The following is a 21,405-nucleotide window of genomic DNA, read 5'->3' on the forward strand; positions in this document are numbered from 1 at the left end:
ACCAGTATAACTCTGCTATTTACTAAAAGGCTAATACGCTGTGCATTTTGCCTACCTTACCTGCAAGAGATCTATACACTCCAACAACAGTGACCTGATTTATATTCCAATGTATCCCATACTCTGATTTACCCACAACAGTAGTAAATTTTTGAGTTGAACAAACCAGTTTTGTCTAAACACAGCGGTTTATTCGTATGTCAGGACTAAGCTCACGTAAAGTACATTATTTAGCTCAGGCCTAGTAAACTCTGGAAGATTTGTGCCCCATAACCCTAGAAACAAGACAAATAAAGTCTTATTGGACTGGATGGAGTTGATAAAGCCCAGAAAGTTTCATAAGCATTATTGTCTTCTTCCACCTCATGCTCAGAAAGCAGCAGGGCAGAAGCTTAACTGCAGCATTACAAGGTAGAGTTTACAAGCCAGTTTAGTGCAGAGGTGTATTTAACTAACCTGTTATACTTCAAAGGATACTGTAAAGCGTAGTTGAGATTCTTGGCCACCAGATTTCTAAACAAGTCCTGGTTAATGTGTTTTCTTCCACTATCTAACCATTCCCCTAATCTATCATTACTCTCAACAATGAAGAAATATTAAAGATGCCATCTCTTCACCAGTCTGTCCCTCACAAAACTTTGAGTCCATCAAGTAGCTCCAATGGAAATTGGCCAATGTCTAAGAAAAATAATGATATTCCAACACCTTTTATGACAAAGAGCTAGTATCTGGTAAAGGGGGAAGACAGGGAGTGTAATTTCTACTGAGGAAAAGGTATACAAAACTCAACAGTTACATACTCTAACAAACACACGCTTACTGATCAATGACAAAAGTGTACATGCAATTATAATCCAGGATGCATATTAGAGACAGAGCTCTGATCTTTATTCTGTTCTGCATATGAGAGAAGTGGAAGCACAAATTAAGCCGCAAAGAGCACTGGAGTCTTGTTTCCAAACATAATTTATTTCTGCTGCAAGGATGACAGCAGTGTATTTACAGAGAGTTATTGTACACTAGTTTTCCTGTTAAAGTTTCTCCACGAATCCTGGCTGACAGATCATGAGGACCTTTTGTATTTGTCTACAATTTCTAAGCATCTTTTGAGGTGCATGGTACCTTTTTTTTTTTACCTTTCTAAAAAAAAAAAAAAAAATAAAATCAACAGATAAAGGTAAATACAACAAAATGCCCCACATGTAATTCTCCATTCTTCTCAAAATCTTACCTAAAATGCCACACAGAAGTGAATAATAAAAGTGGAAAGTTTTTGAAGAAGCAAGCTTAATAACAAAAGCATTTATTTGGAAGATGCAAAAGAACACATGTATAAAAATAATCTGAGACAGACACACACCATCTCATGAAAAAAAAGACCTTTGAAAAAAATCAGTGCTAGTACACTAGTTTTATATATTGGCACTGTCAAACAACTGTAATTTTCCAAGAAAGCAGAGCTTTGCCTTAGAAATCTACAAAGTTTTCCTGCTTATAAGAGAAGCAGAAAACTGTATTAAAACACTCTCTACTTTTCAATTTTGATACTAATGATAAAATGTAACTAATAAATACTATTATGAACAAGGAAATAGTGTTCTATCTGTTGGCTTCTGTGTGTGACTGAGGTACTTGTTAGAAGACTCTTCTTATGTACCTACAATCACATCTCATCCAACTTAAACGCATAAAAAAACCCCTTAAGTTTAATCTGATAGCAAATGAAGGACAACATAGGCTACAAAAACTACACCACATATTATATCACCTTTCTCTACTTGCTTCCACGCACCAAAGACAAAGTAGATTCCTTTAGACAGAAATTAGCCTTAGGTCTATTCTCAAGAGTCCTTGCCTGTAGCCTATCAACTGTATACAAAAGCCAGCTAACTAGATCTCCAAACAAATTTTGCTTAAAACATTTTCAAGGAAACACTCTCTAATACACTATTTTCAGGGCTAAGCCATCAGCTTGATTAATACCAAAATTATCAGTCCTCTGAAATGTACCTTCAAAAAACATTGTTTCCTCTGTCTACTCCAAAAACCATTGTTGCCTTCCTGTGTTTGATCCACATATGTATTAACTGTGTAAGAAGTACGGTTTGATCTTTGTCAATCTTTAGTCTAACTAAGGAAATGTGTTGGAGAAAAGTACTTATGGTTAAAAACTAGTAATAAGACTAATTATTTACACTACTTGCTGTTCCAGTGCATGGACCAGTTATCACTATGCTAACACATCTCATGTCTTTTCATTATGGTGACAGAACTCTTGATGCCCTGCATGTTGGAGGCTCTGAATACAAACATCAGGTGACAAAGCAGGAAAAGAAGCAAATCTCCTCTTTAAACAGTAAGGAAAAGAAAATTAAAGGGAAGTTACGTGAGGAGCGGGCACCTTCTCTGGGCCCAGTAATTCCTCCTCCCAGTCCAGCATGCTCAGGGAGCAGGATGGTGCTGGTGTCTTCATCCGAGGGTCACAGCTGCTGCTTTCCTGTTTGCAGGTTCAAACAGTAGTAAAACTAAGTATGCATCCCAGAGACATAGAACACAGAGAGCACTGACATGGCACATGACTTCATAGCACATGACCTCATGTGCTACCGCAGACAAGGCACTGCTTTCAACAGCACCTAACATATGAGACTCAAACACAAGAACAGAGACCCAAGCCTTCTCATGGGCCGTCAGGTATAGGTGGCACGCACATGATGTTCTCCAGGTTCCCAAGTACATTGGTGTATTTTTGAAGTACCATCACAGCCCCTTTGCCAACCCGGCCCAGGCCTCTCTTCCTGCCCCACACATCCTCAAGTCATCAGTTGTTCCAGCCGCATGCTCACTGCGGACACACAGCTCTCACACACTTGTCCCACAAATACACCACATACGCAGGTTCCTCAAAATACTAGCATGGGCCCTTGGCCTGCCTGACACGCCAATCTGGTCCCAAGGCTCCTCTACTCACCAAGTGGTCCAGCTTGAAGATGGCTAGCATTTACAAATACCTCCTCACCCTCACCATGCACAGCGAGTTTGGAGAAGATACTAACACTCATTCCTCTATAGCAGCTGACACCAGGCACACAGGCTATGACCTGTAGTCCTGTTCTGGCCACTGACATAGAACCTCACCCACCCTGGTCCCCATAATAGGCAGCTTTGGGAACACACCAGTCCTGCTCCAGGGGCTAGCAAGCGAGACACTCTTCCGTCCCAGTAGCTGGCACTTACACCGTACTTGCTCCAGTAATTGATATGGGCCAAGGGTGCCCACACCCCTGGCCTGACTCGAGTAGCTAGCACCAAGACCACTCACACTAGTCTTCACAGTGGCTGACACTATGGATATTATGACTGTAGGAAACCAACAAGATAAACCAGAGGAGTACACAATCCCTTCAGCTCCTGACATCAAGACCCCTACTCATTCCCACTGCTGGCACCGCAGACCTGGTAGAGCATCCAGCAAGACTCCACTTGCTGGCCTACACTCCAGTCAAGATGGTCTCACTTAGTCCCCGCAGCACTTGCACAAACGGGATAGAGTGAGATTACACCAAGAGACTTTTAAGAAAAGAACTAATAAAATAGGACAGACTGCAGTGATGAGGCACAGGGCTTGGCCAGACAAATGTGAAGACTGGCCACATTTTACATGACTGGCCCTTTTTCTGTCTGATCCCATTTTGTCTCTCTCCAACTCTACTGCCCTTGACATTACTTCCTCAAGCTAACATAGTCCCCCATAATCCCTCCAACAACCTAGACGCTCAGGCTTGCATTCTTACCAGTCACAAAGACTCCATCTGCAGTTTCCAGTTAGTGTGACTGACCAGGTTTGCTTCTTGTCTCTGACTCCATCAAGTTTGTCTGTCAGGTTTGTGCCTCTGTTTTTTGTTTACAGTTTTCCCCTTTCCCTTATAATCCTATTTGACAAACTCTTGAATCAAATAACCTCACAAAAAAACAGTCCCACATTCCACATACCCTCATCAACTCATCACTGACTAGGTTTAGTCCTTGTTACTACCTCCCTTACTTTTTTTGGTCAGGTTTTTGTCTCAGAATATTCCTATTTATTCCTGTTTTTCTTGTTATCTGCTTTGAGCACTGAAAAGGTCCTTGATTAGACACACCATACAAGCTGATAGTCCTACATTCCATATACCCTTACACAAAACATACAACTCTTCCACTAACAGTACACAGAAAAATTGTAAGGATACTGCCAGATCCTACAGTCCAGGAAAAGCAAGACGACTACTTCTGAAAACAGTAAAAACTACGGAGAGAGTGAAAAAAAAGCAACAGCCACCCTTTGCTCTAAACAAGACTATTTAACAAAACTGAAAAGGATGGATATAGGGCACAAGAAGACTTTGTTATGGGAAACAAGGACAGGCTGCCTCCCTCATCCAAGTATGTGAAGTCCCAAGCACATCATTGTGATAACCTGGAATAGTTTGTTTTCCTACCTATCTACACCTATTTTTGCCTAGGCACCTGCAAGGTCAGTCTGGTACAGATGTTGGAATTCAGACAACAGCACATGCACTATAATCAGCAAGTTCACTATTAAGCAAAACAAGACACTGCAGTTATACAATACGCTAATCAGCACCAAGTGTAATATTCCACCCTTGTAGTGCTTTCTCTTGACCTTCACTCCCGAGCAGGGCTCCACTGCATTAGATCCCCATTTGATCAGCACTGGTGTCCCAGGGCTTCCACTGTGGTAATGCTACGCTTTTATTTACAGCGAAGCATTCACTTGCTAAGTGTGGTGCCTCACCACTTTCCTTGTTACAATGAGTAAAAAGAAAGAAGAGGAAAAAAGTGTAATCATATTAACTGGTAAACTGACAGATGAAAAGCTCTTGAGGTTTATACATAAAGCCGGACATTTCCTCTGAGTATACTCTTAAAATTCTAGCTCTAAATAGATCTAGAAAGTAGCTAACAAAGAAGCAAATACACACAATAAATGTGTGCCACATTGGGAAAAAAGTTACCCATTTTATGGAAAGATGGGGTATTTCCAATACTATCTACTGCGCTTTTTCCAAGACAAAATAAACAATGATTATCTAGTTGGACAAAGGGCTGGATGACAAAGGACTTGTCTATGCATAAAGATTTGTCCACAGAACCATACCATGATAACATACAGCTTTTACTGGGAAAAACCTCTTTAGAGCACAAAATACTGCTTGCTCCTCTTCTAGAGCATGAAGCAGGATTCGGAATTCTGCTCCAACCCACCACAATTCATATAACCATTTCACCTGTTCTCATGAATAACAATGCCTGGAACAGACACCATGACTTTTCTAGTAAGAACTGGAAAATTTGATGGCTGTTGATAATGAGCACGATCTGGTACAACAAAGTTGTAAAGCGAAGGTAAAGGGGGTACATGGTGAGAAAATAAAAATTCTAATATTGCTGTCCACACCTGGCATCCTCAAGGCACCAAATTCAAACCCTAGAACAGGAACACTCAAGACAACTGCTTTAAACAATGCATCAGACCTTCTAAGTCCCATTCAGATTTTACTCAAAAACACCACTACCATTAATAGTCAGAACCAATTCTTTCTAGTCACATTTTGATTTCAGAGTTGTGACCAAGAGACAATTTGGAAACATGGCTGGCTGAGCATATACACAAGACAAACGCTAAGGTAATCTGAATTCAGCAAAGTAGTACAGTCCTTCCTAAAAGTCCTTCTGAAAGCTGGCTCAAATAAACAAGGCGCCTGAAAGGAAGGCTAAAATGAGCCAATTATTAGGGTAGGCCTAAAAGTCCTAAGAGAGTTCACCTGGAGTACTCTGCATGGTTCTGGGCACAAGAAAATCATCGGCATACTGTAATCAGTCCAATAAATGGCCTTGAAGATAGATAGATCAACTAAAGCATCCCTACTATCAAGTAAGACTGAGAGCAGGGACTATTTAACCTGGAGACGGGAAAGCTCAGGGGTATCTCATCAATGTGTACAAATACTTAAAAGGAGGTTGCAAAGAGGACACTGTCAGATTCTTTTCAGTGTTGCCCAGACAAGGGCAAGAGGCAACAGGCACAAACTGAAACACAGGAGGCTCCATTTGAACATGAGGAAACACTTCTTTCCTCTTTGAGGGTGACTGAGCAATGGCACAGGTAGCCAAGAGAAATTGTGCAGTCTCCATCCTCAGAGATATTCAAAAGCCATCTGGACACGATCCTGGGCACCTGGCTTAAAGTGGCCCCACTTGGGCAGGGAGTTAACCAGATGACCTCCACAGGTCCCTTCCAAACTCAGCCATTCTGTGATTCTGCAATAGCACAAAGGAAAGCAGAAACCGATTTTCATTCTATGCTAAATATTAGGCTTTTAAAAGCAATCTCCTGTGAAAGAAGCAAAGAGCAACTAAAATAGTACTTTGGGGCAGAGCTCCAAGAGCTAGCCTTGAGACACACAGTATCCCTGTAAGCATATATGCTTCCCCACTCGAACACTTTCCTTCCGCACTTCAGAAAAGACTATCAAGAATTAAGAAAATCAATATGTAACTAGTATTTGGGATGAAATTCCACAAACAGAGATCAAGAAACACTAAGCAAAACACACAGGAAAAAAAGTACAGAAGAAAGCCCCTCTTTGTATCCACTCTGTGGGATTAGGGAGAAAATATTCTCTATTTCAGTTCCTGAGATAGAAGAGTCCTCAGCAAGGTATATCATTCAGAAAGGAAGCCTACAAATATTGCCTCACCTCCAGCTTGCTTTTGAAATTTCATCTATGGCAAGAAAAAACCTAGTTAACAGCCCCTCAGAATGGAAGCCAATCTACAATGTCAGGTTGCCACTACAAAATTCGACATAGTAGGTATATATATACACATATATATATCAGATTTCTTAATTTCTGTGAATTAAAGAGCTCTTTTGATAGTGAAACTTTGAAAATTTACACAGTATTTAGTAAAAGGCAAACACTCTGTAAAATACGAGCAACACTACCAAACATGTTATAAAGAGGATGGAAGTCCATCTTATCTTTTTTCTGTTTCAAAGCTATAATAGTATATATCGATTAGACTGTTTTTGTTATCTAACAACTGCACAACACTCATCAGTAATCTTTTTTGGGCCATCCATAATTCACTCACTGTTAACAGGATTAATTCATTATTTACTGACAGTAAGCACAATGGCCAGTATTGTTCTTCAGCAACCATAACTGACAATGAATCCTCCATGCAAAGTGTTTCTGCAAAGATCTGAGGCACACAATAGCAAACCACATAGCAATAGCACAGAATATATTCCACCAAGCACAGCTCTTCATTTTACTTACAACCAAAACATATGAATAACCTGAAAATTTAATTTGTGTTTATTCCACATCAGACTGACAGCCATTTCCAGGGTATTACCTGTATTAATTTCTTCTCTGAAATGCAATTCTCATTAAGAGACCGCTAATCCTAAACTGCATGTTTCACACAGTAAATATTTCAAACAGTCTTAAGCACTCGATACTTGTGTCAAATTCTCATACCAAATGCTGGAATGTTTCTTTAAAACACAAAGCAACATTAAAAAAAATGAAGAAATCTTAACATTCTATTTGGCACACAGTAGCATTCTCAGTGGCAAGAAGAAAACATGCAAGTTGTGTTTAGTAGGACTTGAACTTTCAAGTTCCACTGCTCATACAAAAAGCACAACGCAACCCATAAAACACATTTGAAGAATCTCCCTTTCCAATACTGAAGGAGGTTTAAAAATCAAGGAAATGCAAAACCATATCAAAGCTCTTCATATTGAATTTCATTAGTATTTGTTAGCACCTGAAGTACTTGCTGCACACAAACAAGAATCCTTTCAAAAAAAAAACCCTGCAATAATTTTTTTTAAATATATGAACCAAAGCAATTTCAATGCTGCTCACAAAAAGGATAGTATTTATTTTTATATCACACCAAGGGTTTTTTTTTCTGAATAAAGACTATTACTTCTCATACTCCAACATACCAGCAAAACTTCAATAAGAGGAAAAAACTCAGCTAGATCTCCCTTTGTATTACAGAACAAAGTTGTTCAAAAAATATTAATTTTACTTCAAAATCCCAAATTTATAGCCTCAATTTTGAACTCAATTTTGTCAACAGAGTGGGTGATAAATGGAGAACAACCTGTGCTGTTTCTGCAGATGTTTCGTGCATAGTTAACTGAAGTGCTGGAGTGCATGCAAAGAGGAGCAACAAAGCCCGTGAAGGGTTTGGAGTACACGTCTTATGAAGACCAGCTGAGAGGACTGGGGCTGTTTATCTCCAAACTAAAGGAGCTGATCGCTCTCTAGAAATACCTAGAAAGAAGTTGTAGCAACATGTGTTAGTCTCTTCTCCTAAGTAAGAAGTGATAGGGTGAGCAGAAACAGCCTCAAGATGTGCCAAGGGAGGTTTACATTGGGTATAAGGAAGTATTACTTCACAGAAAGAGTGGTGAAATGCTTTAACAGGCTGCGCAGGGAAGTGGTTGAGTCACGCTCCCTACAGGTAAAAGAATATATAGCTGTGGTCCTCAGGGACATGGTTTAGTGGTGGATTTGGCACTGTTAGGTTAACATTTGGACTCTATCATCTTAAGAGCCTTTTCTAACAAGAACCTGTTTTAAGCTTATGTGGGCCACTTCATTTTTACTTATATACAGACTTGTTTCAACAGAGTTGTTTTATAAAGCTCTGGGGGAAAAATTTGTTCTTCTCCATTAGCTGAGATTTGTATACACCTTCAGACCTCAGTAGCTTGTAAAACTTAATCTTTGAGTGCATTAGGCTCACCACTGGCTCTATGAATATATTAACTGCTGCAACAGCAGCTTGTTCCTCTGCTCCTACAAAATACACATATTGGAAGGCTATAATATAACAGAAGTAATCTACATGTGTATATAATCCTTAAAATGGGATGTAATGGGCAGAGAACTTGGTCCTCTTAATTTAACTAAAAATTACGGGAAAAAGCAAAAGGAAGGAAGAATTTATATTTTCTGCTGAGTTAACTTAAGAGAAATATGAGAAAACACTGCAGGTCTTCAGCTCCAAGAAACAGCTAATACTTGTGTAGACTTTTTCATTTACTGAGAAAATAGGATTGCTCTCAAAGACCAGCGTAAGTTTTGTTTGAGAAAAAACAAACCACAAAACATACCAGGTGATACGCAAGGAAAAAAGCCTCACTTTCCCAAATGCATTCAAATAAGCATTGCCTGTTTACCTCTCAAACCTCACCCCACATTTTCACCAAGAATAAAAACCATTAGTATTGAAGAAATTGCAAAAGAAATTGCAATAAATTTGGTGAGATGTATACTTTTTTAATGCGGTCTCAAGCTGCTCCCTGCACTGAACAGTCACCATCACAGCTATAAACATCCACATATTGAAAGCGGAGTCAGAGAATACAGACACAACATTAGGCGTCTGTATTTGGATTTGAGGATGAGTACTCTAACTGTTTTGATACAATAAGGAAATGACCAGATGACATTAGTCTTGCCAGGTAATGTGTGTTCACGTCTGAACACTTTTCTTAAGTCCATACTCACTCATTTGGAACTTTCCTGTTCATCTTCACAAGTTCCTTCCACATTATTTAAAACAAATAACTTTTCCCACTCCAGTGCCTACAGTCTCTTCATTTACCCTCTTCTTCTACATTCCATTCCAAACGTTTTCCCAGAATTACACACAGAGGACACTAATCCAAAAACCCCTCCCTCAGTACTCGCCATCAAAATAGTTCTAAATGTCTTTGCAAGAGATTAGTTCCTATGAATTAGATTTTGAAAATTCAGCTTATCAAAAGTTCCAAAGCATCACAGCTTTTTAGATGAACAATCCCAATACAGGTCACCTAAAAAAATTACCTGAATAAGGAAAACAATGTCTTCATTTTCAATTGTCTAGTGACAAGAGCACTTCCTAAAGATTTCAGGAAGACTGCCAGACAAAGCATCTGCTCAGCAGCACCCTAAGTTATGCCATGAATGCTCTCATCCCTGCTTGCAAAAGGACTTACTGCAAGGTTAAAGAGAAATTTAGACAGTCCTGTCAGAAACACAGAGAGCTGGCAAAGGCTGACCACAAGGCTAAGATAAGAGCCTCTGGAAAAAGGACAGGACTGAGTTCATAATGTGTTCGCAGATTTTTGGGGACAGAAAAACTGCAAGACTGATACCATGAAAGAGCTACTTAAAAAAACACTAATTAAGCTAAAACCAGTACATGAATTTGTGCTCACATGAAGCATCACACTTTTTTGTAGTATCTGTGTGGAAACCACAAAAGCAGTGGTATTCCAAGCAAGCCAGGAGAAGTTCTAGGAATGCAAATCTGAAACATACTCTCTGAGAGCCATGAGCTGTGGACATGAAAGATAGAGAGTATTTTTTGGGATTTTTTTTTTCCCCCAACATGGGGAGAGCAAAGGCACCAGTATTGTTACAGCTAGAATGAAGCAAGTTTATGCAGCTTCACCATTTTTCTACCAGGTGAGGAACAGTTCCACTACAACCCAGAGAAACTGGCTGGACAACAATCAGTAAAATGCTTAAGGTGTAAAAGGGCTTCCTTCTTTTTTTTCCCCTTCCCACTGTTTTTAAAGAGCTGATGCTGTTAGCATTTTATTGCTATTACAAGACCAAAAATCTTCGTTTCGATGTTCTTACAAACAGGAACCAGTAGAGGGCACCAAAAACCAAAGCAAGTTTTACTGCTCTTTCAAGAGCTTAGTAAAAGAGGAACCTACCCACTCCCAAGTGAAGCTAAAGAATAAACCCCATGGAAATCACTCCATTGAATCAGACACCTAGACAAGCTTTGCCCACAACAGAATTTAAATATGCTGTATTAGATTATTTAACTTCACACAGATCCTTACATAGAGAAGGAAACCACAAGCTGTATGTCTGATTGAGCTCAGTAAGTCAAACCCATACCTTTCCAGAAGTTTCAAGAATCAGTCTTCAACGGTCAAAACAACTCTCTGACTAGAAACAGGAAAAAAAGAAATGTCACATTCTATCTGTACTCTTATTCCTACCTTTCTAATCCTTCTGGAGTAGAGGGTAGTGGTAGCTACATGCAAAGATTAAATGAGAAAACCTTTAGAAGTCTAAGACTTGCTCTGTACAAATTCCCATTACCTTCACTAGCAGTTCAGCCCATGTACCTTCCACGTACAACAGCTCTGAAACACAACATGACTACAGTTTAAGTTTTACTCAAAAGCAGCCCTTAAGTAACTTGTCTTCCTAACTGCATCCCTTGCGTAAAACCCATTTAGTTCTTAAAAACTTTCTTAGTAAAGAGTTGAAAAAGTAACTTGACTTCACCAATACCACTTTAGATCACATAAATTATGTCCTGTTACAATGTCAATAAAACATACTGAAAAAATGTAACTAGATAAAATGATGCATGAACTTCACAAATCACAACAGCACTGACGTCAGCTTCCAAGTCAAACCTGTAACTTTCAGAAAAAAAGACTATTACACATTATCACTTCTACACCACTGCAGGTACAAAGATAGGTATAATCAACTTGCAGCTTCAATTTAGTATTTATTATACTTTTATTTAAAAAAAATAAAGTTTCATCTGCTCTCTAAGTTTCACACAGAAGAATCTTGAGATCCCTAATGTATAAGCCCCTTCTATTTATACACCACTTGTTTTCTTGCAACTCTTAGTATGTACTGTCTCCTGATAACAATTCTCTGGAAATTTTCCTCACATTGTTGTTCCACGTATGCAGAGTTTTCTTCCCTACGGGTTTGGTGATTAAGGAAGATGAACAGCATTATCAACTTTCACTGGCCACTAAATCTGCCATGGAGGTAATTTGCTTTCCCATCTCATACTTCATCCTCTAATGACTGCACCTTCCTTTCTCTTACTGCACAACAAAGTATCCAAACAGAATTTTTCCGGACTTTCTCACAATAGTGATTCTAATAACACAGCTGCAGTACCCTCTCGAATAGAAAAAAAAGGTGGTTTGGGTTTTTTTTAATTCTTACAGTGCTGTGGTTAAGGAGCCTGTTGGGCCAGGAAATAGCAAGATCCCTGGATGTGGATAAATCCCATAAATTTGGCAATTGAAACCAAAGTAGTTGCCGTAGTGAATGGTATTTAAGGATAAGCATGTCAGCAGCAACACCTAATCAAGAAGTAAGCAAGACCCGAATAAGGCAGACTATTAGTAATCATACTCACCTTACCATTCCAGTCACCTCATTATACATCTGAAGAGCTTATTGGAACGTTTACATTTTCTCCAAATACTAGCCTTGAAAATCTGTTTAAAAATGCAAGTGCTATACATTCATAAAGTTTCTCATGACTTACACTTCCATGAACTTCTGTTTAAGGAAAAAAATACTCACTACAAACAATTATAACTTTAACATATGCTTCTTGAAAACACCTCAAAGCAAAATCAGTTTTAACACACACTTGTTGAAATAAGCATCTTTCTCGCCTGAGTACAAAAACCTGCCTCTTCACATTACATAGGAATAGGAATTTGCTCAGATATACTGAAAAATACTAACAGGATGCCCTAAAACACATGTTTGCTAACATCAATATTTCCAGTTGTTCTTTCTCAACTAATGTGAGAGTAGGACACGGCCCTGCCCACAGCCAGGGGGAGTGGAACTAGATGGTCTTTAAGGTCCCTTCCAAGCTGAACTATTCTGTGAATCTATGACCAAAGACACCTGAAATCTTCACCTTACTATGACAGTGGGTGGACAATCCGCAAAAGCTGATTCAGCGTTCACTCGCTCCCTCCCTGCTCCCAACACAGAATCACCAGGTTGTAAAAGACCCTGAGGATCATTGAGTACAACCATTCCTATCAATCACCAAACCACGCCTCTCAGCACCTCATCCACCCATCTTTTAAACACCTCCAGGGATGGCGACCCAGCCACCTCCCTGGGCAGTCTGTGCCAATGACCCTTTCTATGAAGAATTTTTTCCTGATGTCCAGTCTGAACCTCCCCTGGCAGAGCTTGAGGCCATTCTCTCTCGTTCTGTCCCCTGTCACTTGGGGAAGAGGCCAGCTCCCTCCTCTCCACAACCTCCTTTGAGGTAGTTGTAGAGAGCAATGGGCCTCCCCTCAGCCTCCTCTTCTCCAGAAGAAACCACCGACCGAACCTGCTTCGTCTGCTCGAGGACGTGTAACTTCTGCAGTTTTGGAAAGCCAGGAGATTTTTGGGTCTCGGTTTCCACCTTTCGCCACGAGCAGATAAAGCAACTTCAGGAGACCCGAGCTACTTAAGACCCGACCTCGCCAAGCTCCCGCCCTCCCCCACGTGGGAGCACAGGTTCCACTCTCGCTCCGACAGCGGCCGGTGCCCACGCGGTGCCGCCGCCTCCGGCGCTCGCAGAGCGGGCTCTGGGCTCCGCTCCCCGCCCCGCCGGTACCTGCGGCCCCAGCGAGTTTCCCCCGCGCTGCGGTTCCGGGAGCGCCGGTCCAAGCTCTCGCGCTCACCCGAGGGCGCGCGCCCCGCGCCTTTCTCCGGCGCGGCCGGACGTCACGCCGCCCGCGCGGGGCGGAGGCAGAGCGAGCCCCGCCCACTGCCCCACAACCCGCCCCCCGGCACGTGCGGGCGGCTACGTCACCGCCGCGGCTGGAAGAGGAAGCGGTGACAGCGCGCGACACCGCCCCCTTTCAGTTTCGGTTTAGTTGGAGCAGCTGCCGACTATAGAATCAGAATTGTTTGCGTTGGAAAGCCCATCCAGTTCCACCCCCCGCTGCCATGGGCAGGGACACCTCCCACTAGATCAGGCTGCGCCAGGCCCCATCCAACCTGGCCTTGAACACCTCCAGGGATGGGGCAGCCACAGCTTCCCTGGGCAACCTGGGCCAGTGCATCACCACCCTCACGGTGAAAAAGTTCCTCCTTATGGCTAGTCTAAATCTGCTCCTTTCCAGTTTATGCCTATTGCCCCTTGTCCTGTCACTACAACCCTTTGTGAACAGTCCCTCCCCAGCTTTCTTGTAGGCTACCAAACACATCTCTTCATTTTACTTGAAACCAAAACATATGAATAACCTGAAAATTTAATTTGTGTTAATTCCACATCAGACTGACAGCCATTTCCAGGGTATTATCTGTGTTAGTTCCTTCTCTGAAATGCAATTCTCATTAAGAAACCGCTAAGACCGAAGTGCATGTTTCACATAATAAATATTTTAAACAGACTTAAGCACTGGATTCTTAACTGTCAATTTCTCATACCAAATGCTGGAATCATAGAAGCGTTTGAGTTGGAAGGGACCTTAAACCCATCCAGTTCCAACCTCCCTGCTATGGGCAGGGACAAGTGCCGCTGGATCAGGCTGCGCCAGGCCCCATCCAACCTGGCCTCGAACACCTCCAGGGATGGGGCAGCCACAGCTTCCCTGGGCAACCTGGGCCAGTGCCTCACCGCCCTCATCGTGAAAAAGTTCTTCCTTATGTCTAGTCTAAATCTGCCCCTAAATATATGGAAGATTAATTGGGACTAAGGTAAAGCGTGAAGCTGGTATCGAGCATATTAGAATTAACATTATTAAAAGGACGAGATGTTCCAAGCTAGACACACAGGACGTCACATCTTGAATGTATGAGAAGGCTAGGCTGGAAAAAAAAGCCTGAGGATAAGTGAATTGGAGATATGACTGAAAACAGTCACAAGGGTGTAGAATGGACAAAACCAAATCCATCCTGTTTGTCTGAAGTTTGGAAAACCGAGGAACTGTATAAAGATCTGCCTGAATGAGATAAGCCAGGAGGAGGAGTAGCAGTGATAGTACTTTCTTAATTTGGCTTCTGCACGTCATGCTGATTAAAAGAACATAGAGAAATCTGCGAGGTCTGCATCTCCTTCATCGCCACAGCCATCCCCATGCTTTAAAAGGCAACAGAGCAAGGGAGCTGGTGGGAGACCCTGGGGAAGCACCAGTCAGGAAATACCCCTCGGAAGAGAGGGCGGGAACCAGCTTTGGGAGCACAACAGTTATTGCTGCCACCAGCATGGGGGACTTGGCTGAAAACTGATGCATCACAAAAGCCATCGGGCTTCTCAAGAACAGCTCCCTGCGGCCTGCTCAGGTCGTACTTGCACACTCTGAATGTTCATCTGCGTTCCTGATAAGCAGAAGGGGTGAGACTGACAATAAAAAGTCAACAAAAATCACAGGAGCAAAGCCAGCTGTTGATGAGTCATTAGAGAAGCATGACCAGCCTTTTGCTACCAGTACCACTGGGAGATGCAGAAATGCTGAGCAAATGAGGTGTTGGGGAACTGACCTACTGAAGCTGTTCCCCTTAAGTAAGGTATCATCACCGTAACTATGTTTACCTTTCAAACCTGCCTCCATTCTGTGTACTTAAGTCTAACTAAAATTTCCTCAAATGTGATCCAGGAAAACAAACCATCTTCTGTAGAAATAATTAATTAATGCTCTAAAGCAGGCAATTCATCAGGCATGAAACTGATTTAAGATCATTAAGTTACATCATCACAGCTGCCGGACGTGAAATGAAAATGGAAAAGGCATGAAGCTGCTTGGTAAGATTAGGTAGAATTAACTGAAACTAAGACTGAGGGGGCAGACAACACACATCAAGAGGAATGAACTACTGCTGTCCTAATTGGACAGGAAGATTTTTTTCTAGTTTTGAAATTGCAGAGGGCAAAATAAATTCTTTCTAATAGTCCCTTTTTTTTAATATACTGTATGTGTCGTTGTCCCCTCCTCCAACAGATCTGATTTTATAGATCACATATTAATTAAATGTGATGGACCTTAAAGGATCTGAATTCCTAAATCATTTTGAGTTCAGCTATGGATGAGTCTGTTAGGGTTATCCTACCTCACTCTGCACCATTCAAAGAGGAAAATGAAGAAGTGGATCCATTTTTAAGGATCAGAACTTGTAAAATACTTCCCCTTTTGTGAAAAACATCTTTTTAAAGAGTTGAAAGCCTTCTAGATTACAGACTGAGGACTGTGCCCATCGAGATAGACAAACAAAAGTAAGTTCAGGAACAAGAAATTGTGAAAGAAATGGAAGATGTACTAGCTGTAACTGGGACATTTTAAGGTTAGAAATAATGAATCAAGTTGTGTAGTTATGTATTTGGGCCATAAGTACCAAAGAGAAATTCCTTAAAAACTTTTAAGAAAGCAAATCTAGTAGGAGTAATACAATGAAAGTAAAGTAAGTTAAAATAAGTTAAAAAGGAGTAAAGCAAGGTAAATATTTGGAAATAATAGTTTCCAATGCCTTAGTGCTAGTGAAAAAAAGCTCCACTGGATTGCTCCCACAGTACTTTTCTTTACTCCTGCTGGGTAGTCAATTTTGGTTTTAACTGTGTGAAAACTAAGGAATATGTAACTTGATGAGAACTCTGAAAATAGATATCCCAAAACTAGTTAAGAGTTGTATCTTTGGAGTTTTCAAACTAGCAAACATCCTCTAATGGAAATAGGGCACTTGCAAAACAAACACCCAAAGGACAAACAATATTTTTCAAGCTAAACAAACTGAATATAATTGAAAGGCTCTGCAGGATAATATTCTTGCATCTATCTGTTGTTTAACACTAGCAGGACTGCTCGGACATTAAAGCAAAGTAATATTCCAAGGAATAACATTTCCTTGTTGCAAATACCTTTCCTTAAGTGCTCTATAAAGAAATTTATTCTGTTCTGTTATGTAATATTTTTAAAATGACAATTCTGTCTTTAAGTATTTAATTCATTTAAAAATCATAGGAATTAAACAAACACAGCATGATATACTTCAAAGAAAAATCAGAAGAAATTAGAAGCATAAAAAAAAGGGTCTCCCGACTCATGCACTGAGGCTTAAATGCTTCCACCTCCAAAGCCACAATTATTTTAAGAGGTACCTCAATTATAATCACTTTACAATACCAAGTAAAATGGAGAATGTACTCTGTATCTATGCTATTCTTGATCTTTTAATAAGGCATGAGGCAAAGTACTGGTTTTGGTGCTACAAAATTGACCTGGTTCCTAATACTATCAATAATTCACAATAATTAACAATAATTATCAATAATTAACAATTACATGCTTTTATTACAGTGAGGCCACACATGAGAAATCTTAGACTTTGGTTTCCTGCTGATGCCACTGAACATGAATTCAAGATTCCCATGTGCCAAGTCAATAAAATCAAGTAATTGGGGTGGAAGCCTGCGAATTGTTTTCATTAAGATTGCAACATTCCTGTAGCATGTGTGGTAGTAGAACTTTTCTCACGCTGTTGTCCAGGAAATGAAGACTGGCTTTTTGGAGAACCTACTATAAAATATATGTAGATTACGAGTCAAATACATTCCTTCACATTTCTCCTTTAATGCAAAAACTGTTTGCACATGCTCAGGCAGAAAGCAGTAAATTATTCCACTGAAACATGTGTCAAAAATATGTCAAACTATTCTGATGATACTATCTTCATAGTGTTTCTAGAACGAATACAAAGAAGTCCAACAATTAATAGAAATCTTAGATAAATAAATCAATTCAAGCCTATATTTTTATCTTTAAATGATATTCCCACCAAAATGAACAGGTGCTGTCTCTTAGTAATGGCAAAATTAATCAGAACTCTCATTTTATAAGTAATTCACCATCTTCTCTTAAAACAAGAGTTCAGAGGCACATTTGAGAAGAGTGCAGATGTCTGTTCTGAAGATTGTTCACTGGTTTTCCAAACAAGTGGTCATTTTAATCAAGGGATCAACAAGAATTTCCTATAAAATACAAGGCAAAAAGCTTCGTGTATTCTGAGAGAAAAATGAAAGCTCTTACCACATAAAACTGACATTTGAGAGAAAACATGTCTTTGAAATACACACAAAACACATTCTTTCTCCTTTTATACTACTTCAGTCAGCTTTTACAGTTGGGAGTTCTCATTTGGTACAGATTCAATACCAATGAGAAAGATTATTTTCTCCCGCTGTCCCTAAATATGCAAAAAAATAAAGCTGTAGCCCAGTTTATTAATATGGAGGTATATGGTGTGCCAAACATCTCAAAAGGTTATGTGATCTTACAAAATTTAAACCAGTTAAGCTGTCACAGCCTCACTCTTTTCCTTCCCCCAAACCTGTGTAGCGCCTAAAATAATTTCCAACAAGACTTAAACCAGTCTTAATTACTCTGATATGAAATAAATTAAGGGAAGACAATCTAACACAAAATTGATTTTCCATATAATGACAGAAAAGAAAGAATCTTAATAGGCAGTGCTAGTGTTAAGTTGGTGTACTAGGATGACTCTGAAAGGAATTTTCCCCTGCTCGCTCCTCACTCAAGAATCTTCCAAGAACAGAGTGCAAAAGGACCATGAAAAACCCCAATGCACATGCATCTTGTGAAGGAAACATTTATGTAAGCCTCACCTTGTCACTGTCATCACTACAAATGTGATCTTGATGGATTGAGTGGCATTGAAAGGATGTACCAATGCTACCTACAAAAGAAGGGGGAGGGAACACAGAAAAATAATCATTAAAATGACAACCCAATTCCTGTTAATGCTAAAAATAAAGACAAATTTAGTAAGCATTTTTCCCTACACAGAAGATTTAGTTGCCAGCTACATTTGACAAGTCATGCATTTAATTCTGACAACAGAAAAGGCATCAGAGAGACATTTTGCATAGTGTGCCAACAATGTCTTCACATATTTTTTCTAAACATTTAAGCAGAACTGTATTAGAACTTGTTTATCAATCCAAAACAAACATATGCAGTGAAATACATATGCACACATATAAACAAGAAGCTACACACTTCATGTTTAGGCCGTGAAGTCCTGTCCCATATCCATTACTGTAGAAAATTTTCAATACCCTGAGTAGCCACAAGACACACAGACCAGGTTGGAAGAGACCCACCAGATCATCGAGTCCAACCATTCCTATCAAAAATTTCTTTCCAGTGATAAGAATAATGGTGAGTGAAAAAAATCCAAGGTCAAAGCAGAAAATTTTTAATGCTATCTGTTTTGTTTGTGGTGGAATTTCGACCTGCTTATGTTCTTTCCACAGCTTTCTTTTTGCCTAGGAAAAAAGGGACAGCGAAGGCTTACCTCAGTCCTGAGACTTCTTTCCAAGGAGGGAGACAAACTAAAGTTTGATTGTATCCATACTGATTCTCAGATTTATACACTGTTTTGACACTGTAAAGGTTTATTTAATATGCTGTTTCCTTGCTCAGAAAGTACAGGAGAGAGGTTACTGCTGTTGTTGAATTTATGCTTCCCCAAGATGATTTTTTCCTGCAACTACTGAGCAAAATAATTAAAAAAAAAAAGCAGGGAGAAAAAGAGTCTCATTTATAAAGCTACAGTATTTTGTGATTTTCCTTAACAGAAGAACTTTTCTCCACAAGATTCTTGTGGTCCTTCTGTTATAATTTTGAAATGTTAGTAGCCCTATTCTGCAACATTTATAACGAATCCCACGAAAAAAAGTTTGCCATAAAGCCTTGCAGTCCATGTGTTGTTTCAGACCTGGACAAAACTGACCAAAGAAGATAAATTGTTTAAGCACCCATCCAGCCACAGACAGAAATAATGGCCAAATAGTGCAAGCCCCACCTCTAAATCCCTCTCTATTGTTTGGGGGAGAGGGGAGAAGGAGCATTCCTCACTGCTTATCATCATCACTACCTCACATAAGAAAAAATATATTTAGCACTAAAATTGCATTCCCCCTCCCTCCCCCAAATTCTGAAACAGAAAGTAAAGATTGGGAGAGATGGAAAATCAGTTGCCTTCTCCTTCATTCTTTTGTATATGCACGTGCACGCATGCACACCTTTTAACCAGGCTCGACATCAGTTAAGAATATCTTGCTGAATTCCAAGGAATATACTGTCTTGCATTTCAACTGCAACTGCTATTGCTGTCATTATGCCCCAAGAATTCTGTTGAAATTGGTTGTGGTAGATTTTCCTTCTTAGCTATAGTACAACACATCAATAAAGCAGTACTGTACAGTAGTGCATAGGCACTACCCCAGCAGTCAGCAAGAACAAGCCACTTAACGTTTGGATGTTGTTTATTGATGAGCTTGAGCCAATTCACATCATTCTGGGCTTGAATCACACCACTTGCAGACTACCTGCCTTTACAACAGCTACAAGGAAACTATTTATGGCTGCATGTAGATACTGTCCTGCAGTCTCCAGGTTCCAGCGAATAGTGCCCAGTTTTTCTGCCCAAAAGTTTGAAATTGTCTATGCTGTCTAAATAAAATTCAATCAAATTTCTAAATAGGTTTCCTCATCCACTCAAAAATTCTTTTCCCAATCAAAGAACCTCCATCAGATCAAATTTAATCTACAATAAAATTCCAACATACATTGACATTATTAAAAGTAATAAAGCATTCAACTTTTTCCTGAAAGGTACTATTAAACCTTTCATCCCCAAATGCTTACAATTTCCTTCTTTTCCACACCTGAATTGCTTTTAAACCTAACATTTCTTAAGTCATTTTTTAATGTGTAAGAGTGCAAAGTGGTATCTTACAAATGTTCACCAGTAGCATATTTTATTACACGCACTACATAAATCTCTTTAAAGGGATGGTCTCAAAAGATTCCATAGGTTACACAATGTATAGCTCTGTATCTGGCTAACGTACTGAGGAGGTAGCTCTCTTTCATTTTTACAACAAGTCTCTAAGACTTGATATGGACGAGTGCTAGTGAAAGTGATAGACATCTCAATGCTTACAGAATCATAATTCAATAGCCATAGATGTGATTCATTAGACTTTAGACCTTTAATTAGAAGCTTTCTAGATGAGCATAATAATATGCATTGTAATGTAACAGCAAATCGATCTGATGGCCTACCTTTGACTGTTTTACTGCTCTACCAATTTCCCAATAATGTGTTCAAAAATTAATGAACTTCTTAATTGCTTTGCATCAATTATGTCTCAAGTCTCCAGTTACAGATGTCAACTCAAATCCTGGCAGTACAGCAGACGTAGTGCAGTCAACATCAATGTCATGTACCTCCATGTGTCCGTTCCTTTGAATACACTTGTAGTTCTGCATTGTCTTAGGGTGCCGGTTCACCATAACCAAAAGTGCAAGTTGATTAATATTATTGTAGATTTAATGACATTTGGGGTTTCCCTTAAACATCTTTCTTTTTCAGTAATGCTGTAAACATTCCAGAACATTGTGAAAATTTACAGAAATATGCTTGTGAAGAAAAGCATAAAAGAATTCAAATGCAGCAATTGGGGCGGGGGGGGAACACACAAAAGGAAGAAGATTAACAC

The 21,405-nt window shown here is 39.8% G+C and overlaps 1 protein-coding gene across 4 annotated transcripts in view; it reads right to left on the reverse strand.

Annotated features, from left to right (window-relative positions):
• The window catches only part of RNF38 (ring finger protein 38), a 110,175-nt gene that overhangs the window by 32,926 nt on the left and 55,844 nt on the right, over positions 1-21,405 (reverse strand). For 2 of the 4 annotated variants that reach the window (XM_069879983.1, XM_069879986.1), the window contains one exon: positions 18,502-18,572. The exons of 1 other annotated variant lie outside the window; for it this stretch is intronic. In XM_069879983.1, the coding sequence (XP_069736084.1) occupies positions 18,502-18,572 (71 nt within the window). Of the gene's footprint in view, positions 1-6,013; positions 6,325-18,501; positions 18,573-21,405 lie in introns of those variants that run through there. One more of the 4 variants, XM_069879984.1, reaches the window with a different exon arrangement.

This window comes from Phaenicophaeus curvirostris, chromosome Z, assembly GCF_032191515.1.
Source record: "Phaenicophaeus curvirostris isolate KB17595 chromosome Z, BPBGC_Pcur_1.0, whole genome shotgun sequence".
Classification (NCBI taxonomy): domain Eukaryota; kingdom Metazoa; phylum Chordata; class Aves; order Cuculiformes; family Cuculidae; genus Phaenicophaeus; species Phaenicophaeus curvirostris.